At 40.1% G+C, this 12,932-nt stretch overlaps 1 protein-coding gene across 1 annotated transcript; it reads right to left on the bottom strand.

The window, feature by feature from the left end:
- Window positions 1–3,144: 3,144 nt before the first annotated feature.
- Window positions 3,145–11,932, bottom strand: krcp (kelch repeat-containing protein). The gene is made up of 13 exons (XM_071534438.1): window positions 11,852–11,932; window positions 11,339–11,500; window positions 10,420–10,501; window positions 9,904–9,963; window positions 9,529–9,772; window positions 8,358–8,456; window positions 7,418–7,549; window positions 7,145–7,332; window positions 6,750–6,946; window positions 6,458–6,552; window positions 6,106–6,160; window positions 5,910–6,007; window positions 3,145–4,376 (listed from the first exon to the last, which is right to left on the bottom strand). Exons 1-13 carry the CDS (start codon window positions 11,911–11,913, stop codon window positions 4,138–4,140), a joined length of 1,713 nt encoding a protein of 570 aa, XP_071390539.1. The 5' UTR covers window positions 11,914–11,932; the 3' UTR covers window positions 3,145–4,137.
- Window positions 11,933–12,932: the final 1,000 nt, after the last annotated feature.

The following is a 12,932-nucleotide window of genomic DNA, read 5'->3' as shown; positions in this document are numbered from 1 at the left end:
GTAGATATACATCATCATTATGACAATTTTAAAAGCTTTGAATGTGTTCTTTCTCTCAGAAATGATAGAACTTGTTACTTATTTTAAATTTCAGCTCTCCCTTGGTTTTAATCTTGGCACCAGTTGAAGCCTAAATAATGACTAAATAATGGCCCTAAATGACAAGCTGTGTGCCTGGCTAGAGCCCAAAACTCTTGGTTCTCGGATTCAGTTACATTGTACACAGTGAGACAGGGCACAGCAGATATACAGGACATCATGGCAGAAGAGGACAGTGTAAGACAAACAAGAAGACAGTAGACTACATATATAAACACAGAATAGTGAGTGTACAAAATATTAGGATCATCTTCCTTTTGTCCAACCCATGTCTTCATGAATTAAGTGAATTTAATAGGTGCAGAGGCATAGGGTGGGTAGTTCTGCCAGTTGGAGAATAGTTACTTGGAAACATACAATATATAGAGTATATTGCAAGTTTTAATGCAGTTACATGATTTGCAACACTATTGAAGACAATCAGTGACACAAGACCAGTGGAGAACATGAAAAGAATGTATCCAAAGGCCTGTCTCCTCATAACACACTGGTCGAATTCTGTGAATCTGCACTCGATTTCTCTTCCTCAACGACCAGGATGTGTGTTTCAGTAAACTGAAATTGAATTGCAAGAACTGAATTTGAATTGTGAGAACTGAATACAGTTTCAGAGCAAATGAATTAAATTTCATAATATTACATTCAGTTTCAAGTTTATTGGAATTCAATTTCAAACTAATAAATTAAATTTCAAATTATGCTATTCAGATTCAGTTTTTCAATGCAATTATTCAAGTTAAACTATACAAATTCAAATTATGTGATTCAAATTCAGTTTTTTACTGCAATTATTCAAGTTGAGCAATTCAAATTGAAATATAAATAATTCAATTTCAGTTTCTAGTGACATATATTTCTGCCCATAGAATGGGCTCCAGCATTGGGTTTGCTGTGATTCTTCTGTGTGTGAAGCCCTTGCCACAAACCTTACACTTGTACGGCTTCTGGCCTGTGTGTGTGTGTGTGTGTGTGCTCATGTGGTCTTTGAGAACCTCATTCTGTGTGTGGGTTCTTGTGTGGTACATCAGGTTGGATTTCAAACGCTCTCCCGCAAACACCACAGCGATGTGGTCTGACCCCGGTGTGAGGGTTAGGATATGTGAACCTTTTCAGACAGGAGCTCACTCCGAATCCCTCGCCGCACAGGCTGCATTGGTAAGGATACTTGCCTTTGTCTGAACTTTTACAAGCTTTATCTTTGATTTTCTTTAATTGGGGTTCTCCGGCTCCTCCTCCTGTCGTCTCCGTCTTCCCTGTCGACTCCAGAGGCCTCAGAGGTGAAGGGAGTCAGGAGGTCACAGTCACCATCTGGATCCAGGACTCTTCTACACTCTGCATCTCCTCTCATCATCAGCCCCTGAAGTTGCTGTAGAAGAGTTAATCTTTTTCCTCTGTCATTTCCAAATCCACTTGTTGTAAATCCTCTTGACAAGTACGAAATAAAGAAGTATAAGAATGTCATAATAACACTCTCATAAGAAAGTAGTTTGAACCTGGACCTGTCTGATTGGGTGATCAGAACCAAGTTTTTATTCAATACTTATGTAAACAAATCTTACAGTGTATATAATACATGGCTTGTGTTGAGCTGTCATAACATGGGCTCTTTCCTTACCAAGCACAATGTATCACAGCTAAGTATCAGTCCTTCTATTGAATGCTTCAATAAATCTGAAAATTAAAAACATGGATGTCTAGAAAGTGCATGCCCATTTTTTTTTATCCTGTTTTGTCTAGTAATGCTTATTAAACAAGTAAGCATTTACAGACTTGTAGTTAATGTTGAAATTATTGATATAGTGCATGAGACTCACCTACCAAGACAAAGATTGACTGTACAATGAAAAACTTTCACACTTTCATGACACCATTATCAACGATTCAGTGGCAGCCATCTTAGGTGTAAGAGATAGCAAAGATACAAGATAATCCTTTTGTAGCTATCCTAATTTTTTATTTAAAATGTCTCCATTTACCCCTGGCTCTTTGGTTCTCCCTCAAGGCAACGCCGACGTTTCTTAGCTAGTCTGACGTTAGCTTAAATTAGTGTTCAGTTACGTTAGCCTTAGCCAAGTGGGTCTTCTGTTATTATTAATGTGCCTGGCTACTACTACGCACCTCTGAACTCACTAGTCACTGACAAACCTGCTGGGTAACTTTGTCTCCGGTTTGAGGATGATAAACTCTGTTACCGGGACAGCTGGTCCTCGTACCCCGACAGAGTCCTGCCCACAGCCCCGAGGGTTTCCTCAGCAGCCGCCGTCAGCCTCTCACTGATAACCGCTCCCAGTCGCTGCATTTTAGATATATTTATGGATGAACAATATGACTTTAGCTGAGTAAAACGTCTAACGCTGGTAAACAAACTAGGGTACCGCTGTCAAGTCGGCCAGAGTGAAAAAACAACAACAAAACTTTCGGTCAGGATTTTCAAAATAAAAGCCCAACTGTCGGACATTACTGTTTTGACGCAGCTGAACAATGGTGCCACTGCTGTGGGATAAAACATCTTTGTTTGATTTATCAAACAGTAGTTTTTAGGGTAAGATTTACCCGCCCATGGGGCATTCTTTCATCAGGAACGACATACAACATAAAACAATATAATCTTTTTAGTATTCGTTTTACAGCTCTAGTTTCACCCCATATTTATGAGTAGCCCTATAGTCCATTATCTCTTTTAACATGTTTATTTTGAAAGCAAAATCGCCTTACTTCCTCTGGCCGACTTGACTCGGCTAACGAGGATGCTGGACAACACTGGCTTCCATTGATTTTCCATTTTCTACAAGGTCCTTTCCTCTCTTGTACCGGCAATTACTGCCACCACATGGACGTTGAACGCATCACATCAAGATGAAAACCCCAAAATACAGGAGTAAGAACTTATTTTCCTTTCCCCTGGAAGAAATCCCTAAAAAAAGTGTTAGGTAAGATTACATTTACATGAGACATATTAAAATGTCAAGTGGAAGTTTACTTTTCAAAGAGAGACTGAATATTTGAATAGAAATGCAAGTGTTTATTGAATAAAGAACAGAGGTCAAATACACACATACATTGCAGCACAGGGATCAAAATAATAAAGGTTTTTGTAGTAGACAACCTGAAGCAGATGCAACACAGTTTGGAGAAGATGACAGTGACTATAAACAATGCTATGATGTTGAAAACGATAAAATATATTCTATACCACTTGGAGCTATCCAAAGGCAACGTATTCTAAATATAAGAACTGAAAGCCCCTTTACCTGCCTCCAGACCAATGATTCCCTCATAATAACAAAGGAAACAACACACGTATGTATAAAAACACAATTAAAAGTTTCACCTGAGAAAGAACATGCAAAGCTCTAAAATATGTACATGAGACAAAAAAAAGTGGTCTTTGATGATGCACTTATTTTGAAAGATTTTACAAGATTATTGTTCATTATTAATATGGGATCTCTAAACTCTAAAAAAAACCCAAAACAGTAGTAGTCATCTTTTACCAATCCTGCGATTAGCCAAATGGAAAAAATGGTTGAAGTTATGGCTGGGCGATATGGTTAAAATCAATATCACGATGATCATAAGGTTTATTTCCTATAAGGATATATATCACAATATGGCTTACTTTTCAAATAATATTCCTGCCATACCTCATTTTGTCAGAGTTTTTGCCTGTTTTCATTAATTTAGACAGCAAAATTGACACGACTGTGTCAGAATTGTGTCCCAAAATCACCACATCATCACAATATGATTCTACTGAAAGACAATAAATGATAATATTGAATTATTGCCCAGCCCTACATGAACCTGATCAGATTTTTTTCTTTATTCTGTATGTGAGAAATTCCTAAAAATATACACCATAAGTACACATTTTCAAACCAGTGAAATTAAATAGTATACACTCTATAAAACACATAATAAAAAGAGAGCTCAATGAACAAAAAAAAAAAAAAAAAAAAGATAAAACATATGTATAAATAAAAAGAAGGGGAAAAAAACAAACGGTTTCACATACAGTGGGAGAGTGAGTCTCCATCTCTAAACTGCGTTGAGCAGTTCCTCCACAGCGACGGTCGTCAGGTCGGAGTAGAAGTTGCCCTCGTTGTCCCCGCCTCCGAACATGAGGAGGGTCCTGGTGACGCGTCCCGCATCTTCCTCCTCATCTTCCAACGACGAAGAGAAACGGTGATGATCGGCGGTCTCCATGGTGATGATGGAGTGGCCCGCCCGCGGGACGGAGAGGTCGGGGTGCGTCACTTCTGTCCAGCTGTTGGTGTCTGAACAAAACAAACACACCCCATGTTAAACTAGAATACTGACTGGGCCAGATGCAGTGACAGCTGTAATCAGTAATCCATATTATATCAACCGTAACCCAATCCCATATTTCCAACCAATACAGCCTACCTGATGTGTTTAAATTGACACCAGTATGTTTGTAATGCTCCACTACTGTATACAATTCTATTTCATTGCTTTGTTTATTACCTTTTTTTTTTTTTTTTACATTTTTGCTGCTTATTTGATTTTCCATTTGTGTATTTATGTTCCATTTGTCTTTTTCCCTGCTGAATTCTATTACTTTTGTTGCTGCGACGACCTCATTTTCCCCACGGCGATCAATAAAGTTTAATCTTATCTTAATTACGACACTAGAACGTGTTAAGTAGAAATATTAAATTTTATGGATTCCAGCATGTATGCAGGGTGTGTAAAATAACAGCAGTAGAATATACCAAGATAAAGAAGAAATGAGGGAAAAATATGTACGAAGAAAAATCTAGCAAAAATAGTAAATATATGCAGAATGAAACTAAATGAAAACTAGAAAAACCAAGATACATGCAATGTATTATAAGAAGGGGGGGGGGAAATGTGAATTTACAGCATACAACACATAATGTGTTTTGTACAGAAAGCCATAGATATGTACAGAGAGTGCGTGGCTGTGCAGACATGCATTGTAAAACTAATAGTCACCTTAACAAATATATCTGATTTACAGATAGATAACATAATGCACATAATGTCCTTATTAAAAACTCTAGAGCAAGGTACCATATGTACAGAAAATGTGACAATGTGCAGGAGTGCATATGCAAAAAAAGTGGATATTGTAGTTTATTGTGTATTTGGATCAGCTAGTGACAGCTTTTCTGTGGTCCACAAGAAATATTAACAATATTGTAATGTGTAATGTGTAATAATGTAATAATGTACTGATACAGAGTACAAATAAAAGACTTGTATTCGTTACATAAACTCCCACATACCATTCATAATTCCTTGTTCATTTCTTCCCCTTTTAAGAAGTTTCTGTTACCCCTTGCTTAGTATTCTGCACCTCCCCTCATAATAAAGGTGAAATTTCGTACATCTGATTCGCTCCATGCTTAGAACTGCAAGACTTAGATCCTTGATCAATAAAGTGAATTTCAAACAGCAGCAGTTGGTTTACTGTGTAAGGAGACCGGCACATATGATGATATACAAACCTTTGATTCCTCAAATGAAAAGGGAGAGCTTGAGACAAAATCAGCAAGACCTTCTCATTACTGACGCCAAGTTGTTGTTTGTTGTTGTTTACATCAAACTGCCTTCCAGACTCTTTCACTTAAATAACTACAGAGCTACTTTGATGTACTTTGATCTATTTTTTCTTAAGCAGACGAGTGGACTAATAACTTATTTTCAGCCAATTTGTACTGACAACCAGACAACAAAGGAGCTACAAGCCTCCTGCTACGTGTGTTGTGTGTTGTGTGTGTGTGTGTGTGTGTGTGTGTGTGTGTGTGTGTGCTTCCCCTCACCTGTGTTGAAGATGAAGGTGTCGTTCAGAGCATTGTTTCCGTTATAACCGCCGTGGATCAGGAACTTGTTATCTGAGAGCACAGCGCTGCCGTGCCAGCTGGAACACACACACACACACACACACGTAAATAATAATGCACAGTAGAATAGATGAGAGTATTATCAGTTTGTGTGTGTGTGTGTGTGTGTGAATACCTCCGAGGAGAGGGGGCTTTTCCTGTTGTTTTCACGGCAGAAAACTCCATCAGACCTGAGAAACAAAGAAACACAAAAACATTTTAATTTCATATGTACGCCGTCATACAGATGTTTGTTCCTTTTGTGTATATGTATGAATAGGTGTGTGTGTGTGTGTGTGTGTGTATGTGCGCATGTGCCAGGGATGTGATTAGGACAAAACATAACAGAGAAAAGCAGAAATAATGTGGCGTGTGAGCATGAAACCAGGAATCTCCATTAGAAATAAACAAATGAAAAATCTGAAAGGAAAAAAACAAAACAAAAAAACGTTTGTGTGTATATGTTTGTGTGTGTGTGTGTGTCTTACCCAGGTCCAACATGTACATGTCATTGTAGCAGACAGGAGTGTCCCATCCTCCAAACACATAAATCTTCCTCTCCTGCATCACACACGCCGAGTGACTGGAGGAGGAAGAGAGAGAGAGAGAGAGAGAGAGAGAGAGAGAGAGAGAGAGAGAGAGAGAGAGAGAGAGAGAGAGAGAGAGAGAGAGAGAGAGAGAGAGAGAGAGAGAGAGAGAGAGAGAGAGAGAGAGAGAGAGAGATTAGACAAAAAAAACAAAACAAAGTATTTCTGAGACTTTCGGATCGCACCATCTCACCCTGAGCGGGGGGAGGGTTTGTCGCCCGTGACGATGGGCTGGTACCAAATGGAGAGGTGGGGGTCGAAGATGTACAGGGAGTCGCTGCAGCCGTCCGGCTCCGGGTTGGGACAGGGAAACACCCCTCCCAGCACAAACAGCTCGCCCCGGAACATACTGCAGCTGTGGTAGGCCAGGGGGGGAACTTTACCTTGAGCCTGGAGGGAGAGACAAGAAGAAAACACGATCTAAAAAGTAATTCAAGTCAAATAGTGAGAGTATGAGAAAGCCAAAGAGGGGGAAACCAGATGGAAGGGAGAGAGAATGAAATTTGACACACACACACACACACACACACACACACACACACACACACACACACACACACACACACACACACACACACACACACACACCTCCACCATGGTCCATTTCCAGCTCTGCGTGTCCAGGATGTGAACGTCGTTGAACCACTTCTTGTTCTTGGAGCCTCCGAACACGAAGATCCGCCTGGAGTCGGGGTCGTAGACGGCCGTGTGTCCGATCCTGGCCTCGGGGGTCGGGCCCTCCGCCAGCGTCTCCGCCGCAAACCAGGACATGTCCTCTGTTGGGACGGACACAAGGAGACTGGACGATGAGGTGAGATGCCCTCCCTTTCTGTCTTATCTCATATACAAACTGTTACTGACCTGTGCAGAGCTTCCACATGGGGTCTTTGCAGAACTGCATCCTGGCTCCCTGTCCTCCAATCAGAATTGCTGTCTGAGCGTCGATGGGACACAGCGTCTGACCCCAGCGACCTGACGGGTTGACCAATGGGGCTGCGGGGGGGAGGTGATGACAGAGTGTGTGTCATTTTAAAAGTGTTCAGTATCTCACACACAGGCTTGAGATGGCTGTCTGAACGTCAACAGGGTGCAAGTCTGTTCTATCAAGTTAAATTTAAGACTTCAATTTAAAAATGACCTTTATAATACAAGTTAGAATGAAATAAGAGTTTTGCAACTGGAATAAATGTGAAAATAAAAATTACTGTACATCAATGAGAATATAGGGCTGACCTCTCACTAGAAAAACAGTGAGGAACCAAGAAATCAACCAAAGAAAAGTGAGTTAAAGAAAAAAAAAAAGAAAATTCTGTCATTATCTACTCATCCTCATGCCAGTTGAAACGCAGGTGAAGTTTGTTAGTCCAGTGTAAAGACTTGAAATGCAGTACATCAGTGTATTTTTGACTTTATGGCCTTCTGTTTAGGCAATATAATTTACGACATTTTAACCTGCTGACATGATTCCAGCCATTTCTCACATAGTTGGCTGTCTCTGCTATCTAGAGACAGTAAGAACTGAAAACATTTTAGCGCTATCAGGCATAAAGAGAGACTGGTAGCGATGCTAGCCAGTCAGCTGTACACTACAAATACCTGCATGGCCTGTGCTGCTTCTAAACCAGCGGACTTTCAGAATCAGTTTTGCAAATCCAAGTTCATGTTACATTTCTAGAGAAGAGGCAGTGACCTCAGGTGGGCGATGTGCATCGACATGCCAGCTGGGAGACTGAAGAGAATAAATATGACCAAATAACAAAAAAAAACAAAAACACAACACACAACGCTGGCTCAGACTCACCGGCCTGTGTGGGTGTCTTGGCCTGTCTACCCTTCGTCCTGGTTGCGTTCTGCGGAGGCGTTCTTCCCACAATCCCCTGCGCCTCTCCGGCTCCATTAGCTGTAGAAAGGAGAGTTAGGACGTTTCATATTGATAGAGAGCAGAACGCTGCAACACAGGCAGACAAATGCTACACACCCTAGTGTGTACACCCTAGTACACAAAGTATTTCTCATACTGTAATTATTGTTAGCTTTACAATTATGGCACACACACACACACACACACACACGTGTACTATAAACAGGAAAAGTCAGGGAATTTAACACATATTCTGGAGGAATCTGGGAATATCAGGAATTTTTGTTTTTACAAATGCGGAATATAATTCCTCTAACTGTATTAGGGCTGCAAATAACGATTATTTTCATTGTCGATTAATCTGTCAATTATTTTCTTGATTAATCGATTAGTTGTTTGGTCTATAAAATGTCAGAAAATGGTGAAAAATGTTGATCAGTGTTTTAATAATCGATTAATCGTTGCAGCTCTAAACTGTATTTTACAACTTGCTTCACACCATCATTGCATTAGCTGGTGGTTTTCATACCAGCTGTGGTGGAAACCAGACTGTTCACCTCTTTAGAAACACAACATAAACAAACCATCAAGGAATAAACATTTTTTGTAGCTCATGGAAGCGCTACAATTAAGTTATGGAAAGTCATGGAAAAGTCATGGGATTGCGGTAACCATGTACAATTCCAGAACTTTTCCATGACTTTCCATAACCAAGACGGAGCACTTCCATGACCTAAAAAAAAAAAAAAAAAAAAAAAAAAAGAGTTATTCCTTGCTGGTTTGTTAATTTAATCATTCCCCAATTAATTTGGGGAAATCTTGTTAATTAAGTTAATTACAGGGAATTTAGCCTAATTATCCCCTAATTAACTTCCTAAGAGAATCTATAAAAATTCTCTGATTTCCCCTGTCTGGAATATACCTCTCAAAATTCCATGACCAGTGGGAAACCTGGCAAGGCCAAAACTGTCAAGAATTTGGCTGGTGTCTTTTGGGGAAAAAAAAAAAACTAACACAACATATACATACACAAATTCTACACACAGTTCATACCTACATACTGTACACACTAAACCGCAGCATATATAAATATAGAAACGTTGTTCCTCACCTGCTGCCTTGGTCTTGGCAGCGTCTCCTCCGCTGCTGAACAGCCTCTGACCTCCTCTGGCTTGACCTCTGACCTTTCTCACGGGGGTGGTCTTGTCCAGGGTGCCGTTAGGACACACGTTCTCCTCCTCCTCCTCCTCCTCCCCTCTCTTCGTCGCCTTCCCCTCGACGTCCTCTTCCTCCATTGTCCGCTCCCTCTTCCTCTTGCCGTTGGCCTCTCGGGCTGCGGGGGGAGCCGCGGTGTCCTGGGACGGGACAGGGGGGGAACGGGGCATCAGTGAGCTAATCCTATTATAACTACAGCTATGGTTATGGTAAAAAAGTAAATACTTAACACTGTTTGAAAGGACTAATGTGATACTAGAGTTAGTGTTACCTTTGGAGTGTATTCCTTCATGGCCAGCATGAGCTCTGGTTCTGACCAATCTGCTTTCACCTGAAAAATAGAAAAAAAATACTACTTTAATACACTTTACACAACATACACAAACCTGCAACACAGTCCATAGCTGAGTCCTTATGTGTGGAATATGGACTCTAAAAAAACAAGGAAAGGGCAACCACTTCTCATTAAAAAAAGGATACTACAGAATTTATTCATTTCACTTTCATCTTTGTGACCGTTAGCTGGAATAACAGAATAACCACTAGTTTTTGTACTAGAAGTGAATCCCCTGAATCCCCTCCCTTATGTTTTCGTAGTATTTTGCGTCCTAGGAAACCTTTGCCCTTCTCCTCACCAAGTTAGTCTATAAACCATTTTAGGAACTGGCAACCTGGGAAGTTGAATGCTAAAACAGGATCTCCTAAACGATCTTCCATCCCTTTGTTGGGCTGTTCCCAGAATTCACCAGAAGACAGTCCTGAAGGTGTGGGTTCGTTTGATATTTACCAGGTTTCCTCCCTCCAGGGTGACGGTCAGTGTGACCCCGTCTGTCCATGTCTCCTCCTCCCACTGCTCCCATGACAGACACCTGGAGGAGACAATTCAAATTTCACTCAAAAAAGTTAACTTACTGTCCTGTATGCTACATGTCCACTGAAATGTACTGGACCACCTACTTTTTTTTTTTTTTTTTTTCTAACCGTGATATACAAGCTTTATTTCAAAGAGAAATGGTCTCTGTTCCAAATGTAGTCTCTTACTGGAATAATTTTACTTCAGACCTGAACTGGAAGAAATCTAAATATCTAAATATCTGATTAAATAGATACTAATATCTGATTAAATATCTGATTATAAATAAGGTTAAGAAAGTGTCTTTTAAAATGATTAATCGTTTTTATCCCTCCAAGGTAGTTCTACAAAGATATAAAAAGGACATTGATGTGGACTGCTCATTTTGTCAACTGGTACCAGAAGATTTATGTCATTTATTTTGGTCTTGCATTTTTTGGCAAGATGTCTGTACATTCATTTCCCAATATATTGATTCTGAATTTTCCCTTTCCAATGAAAATGTATTGTTTGGCTTTTTTACTTACACTTCTACCAAAGCAAAACAATACTATATCATCAATTTGACTCTATTACTTGCAAAAGTTTTCCAGTCATAAACTATCTTTTTTAATTTTTGAAAATGAAATCAAACAATACATTACAACAATCCTATAATCTAAAAATAGGAAAGGTATTAAAACCATACATTTATGTACCCTGTATAACATTTTTGTGAACTGATTTATGATTTCTGTCAGTGTTCTGATCCCCTGGCTTTATCTGTTTATGTGTTTTCTATTTGTTTACCATGCTGTTTGTTAATAAATGAATAAAAAAAAAAAAAAAAAAAAAAAAAAAAAGGACCACCTACTTGTTATACGGTGTCAGTTTGCCAATAGTGACGGGGATCCGGTCGGCGTCGTTGAGCTCGGCGTTGACGCAGATCCTCTGGCCCCACGGCCCGCTGCTGAACAGCACCACCTGGCGGGCGGCCGGCGGCACCGCAACGCACACCCGGCACGACCCGTTGGCACTGAAATGGAGGAGAAGAGAAACACACGTAAACGGTCCCGTTGCTGTCCAAAAGCACTACGCTGGGAGCAAAATCACACCAGCGGCATGATGTTTAGTATGTGTCGCAGTGGCAAAAAGAGCTAACCGAGGTGCCTTCCCTTTCCCCCGGAGACAGACGATTTAAAGACGCGCCAATGTGAAGCCATGAAGGCAAGTATTTGACATGGGCTTGCTTACCAAAACCTTTTTAACAACTCATTACCTGCGATTCAAGTTCACAGAACTAACGCTTCAAGTTTTGCAATAACTGTTAAACTGTTAAATTATTTTTTTTACAGTCTATGTGCAACGCGTTTAACGTTGACCTTACCACAGAAGTCTTTGAGGCGGGTTGTTTACTCCGAAAACCGCATAAACTCCGAAATCGTCCATCTTGCGTTCCGCTCCAGCAAAGAAGATTATCTGCAAAAGTATATCTGCTGCCAATTGTTGCTGATATTTTAATTTAGAAAGAGAGAAATCGTCACTATCTTGCTCCGTACTTAACGTCTCCCGCCACCGATGTACACAAATGTCTCAAACTCCGCGCGAGTTCTTGGTAAAACACTGGGTGCGCACGATTTATAGTCCCGAGTATTCCGAAAGGCGGAATCTAACGCTAACTAAATGTAAGGAAACGAGAGCGCTACTAATACGGGACACGAAGGTAAACATATCGAGCGCCCCGCAATACACAAGCCAATCACAGGGCTGCATTTAGCGGCGCTGCGAAACGTCACGAAGGGCGCATTCAAGAACACTGCTCAGTTACATGAAGTTATGAACCATGGCAAGTCAGAAATATCAAAGGTTTTAATCTGTTTACTGTGGAGGACCATATTAGTCCTAATTAAATAAATAAATATGGGCCAAATGATGTTAAAAATACATTAATTAGTTGGATGTTGAAGGGTGTTGTCCAGAGTTATCATCTCTGCTGATCCTTAGGAAACTCCTTAAGCTTTAATTTTACATTTTTTTTACACTGTTTATTGCCTATTTTTTTGTGACATTTTTTTGGCTATATTTCTGGCTATTTTTTTGCTATAGATATATATATATTTTATTTTTTTGTTATTTTTGCCCTTTTTTGTGACTCTTTTTAACATTTAATATTTGATATTTTTCTTTATTTTTCTTATGCCTACTACGTAGTTGTTGCTTGCCTTGTCCTAAGAATTTCATTGTTCAGAATGACCTGGTGTTATACTGTGCATTTGATAAATAAAACACTTTGACTTTGACTTTGACTTGGTCTCAACGCCCTTTGGACCTGGTCTTGACTTGAACTCAACTGGACCTTGTCTTGGAATGGACTTGGACTCGATTAAGGTGGTCTTGACTACAGCTAAGTTTGAATGCCCTGTTCTTTTCCACAGCTGGAGGTCCCATCGCTGACATCCTGCAGCAGG

The sequence above is a fragment of the Centroberyx affinis genome, unplaced genomic scaffold, assembly GCF_046629955.1.
Source record: "Centroberyx affinis isolate AG114_WGS23_722 - 3 ecotype Tasmania unplaced genomic scaffold, CSIRO-AGI_Caff_v1 ptg002542l_1, whole genome shotgun sequence".
NCBI lineage: Eukaryota > Metazoa > Chordata > Actinopteri > Beryciformes > Berycidae > Centroberyx > Centroberyx affinis.
This window is presented reverse-complemented; position numbering and strand designations above follow the sequence as displayed.

Bases quoted from the DNA above. Each gene is read 5' to 3' on its own strand.
- krcp (XM_071534438.1), bottom strand. From the start codon at position 11,913: ATGGACGATTTCGGAGTTTATGCGGTTTTCGGAGTAAACAACCCGCCT. The intron at 9,773-9,903 runs GTAACACTAACT...GTCCCGTCCCAG, and splicing joins TGAAGGAATACACTCCAAAG to GACACCGCGGCTCCCCCCGC. The intron at 6,161-6,457 runs GTAAGACACACA...TTTGTTTCTCAG, and splicing joins CATGTACATGTTGGACCTGG to GTCTGATGGAGTTTTCTGCC.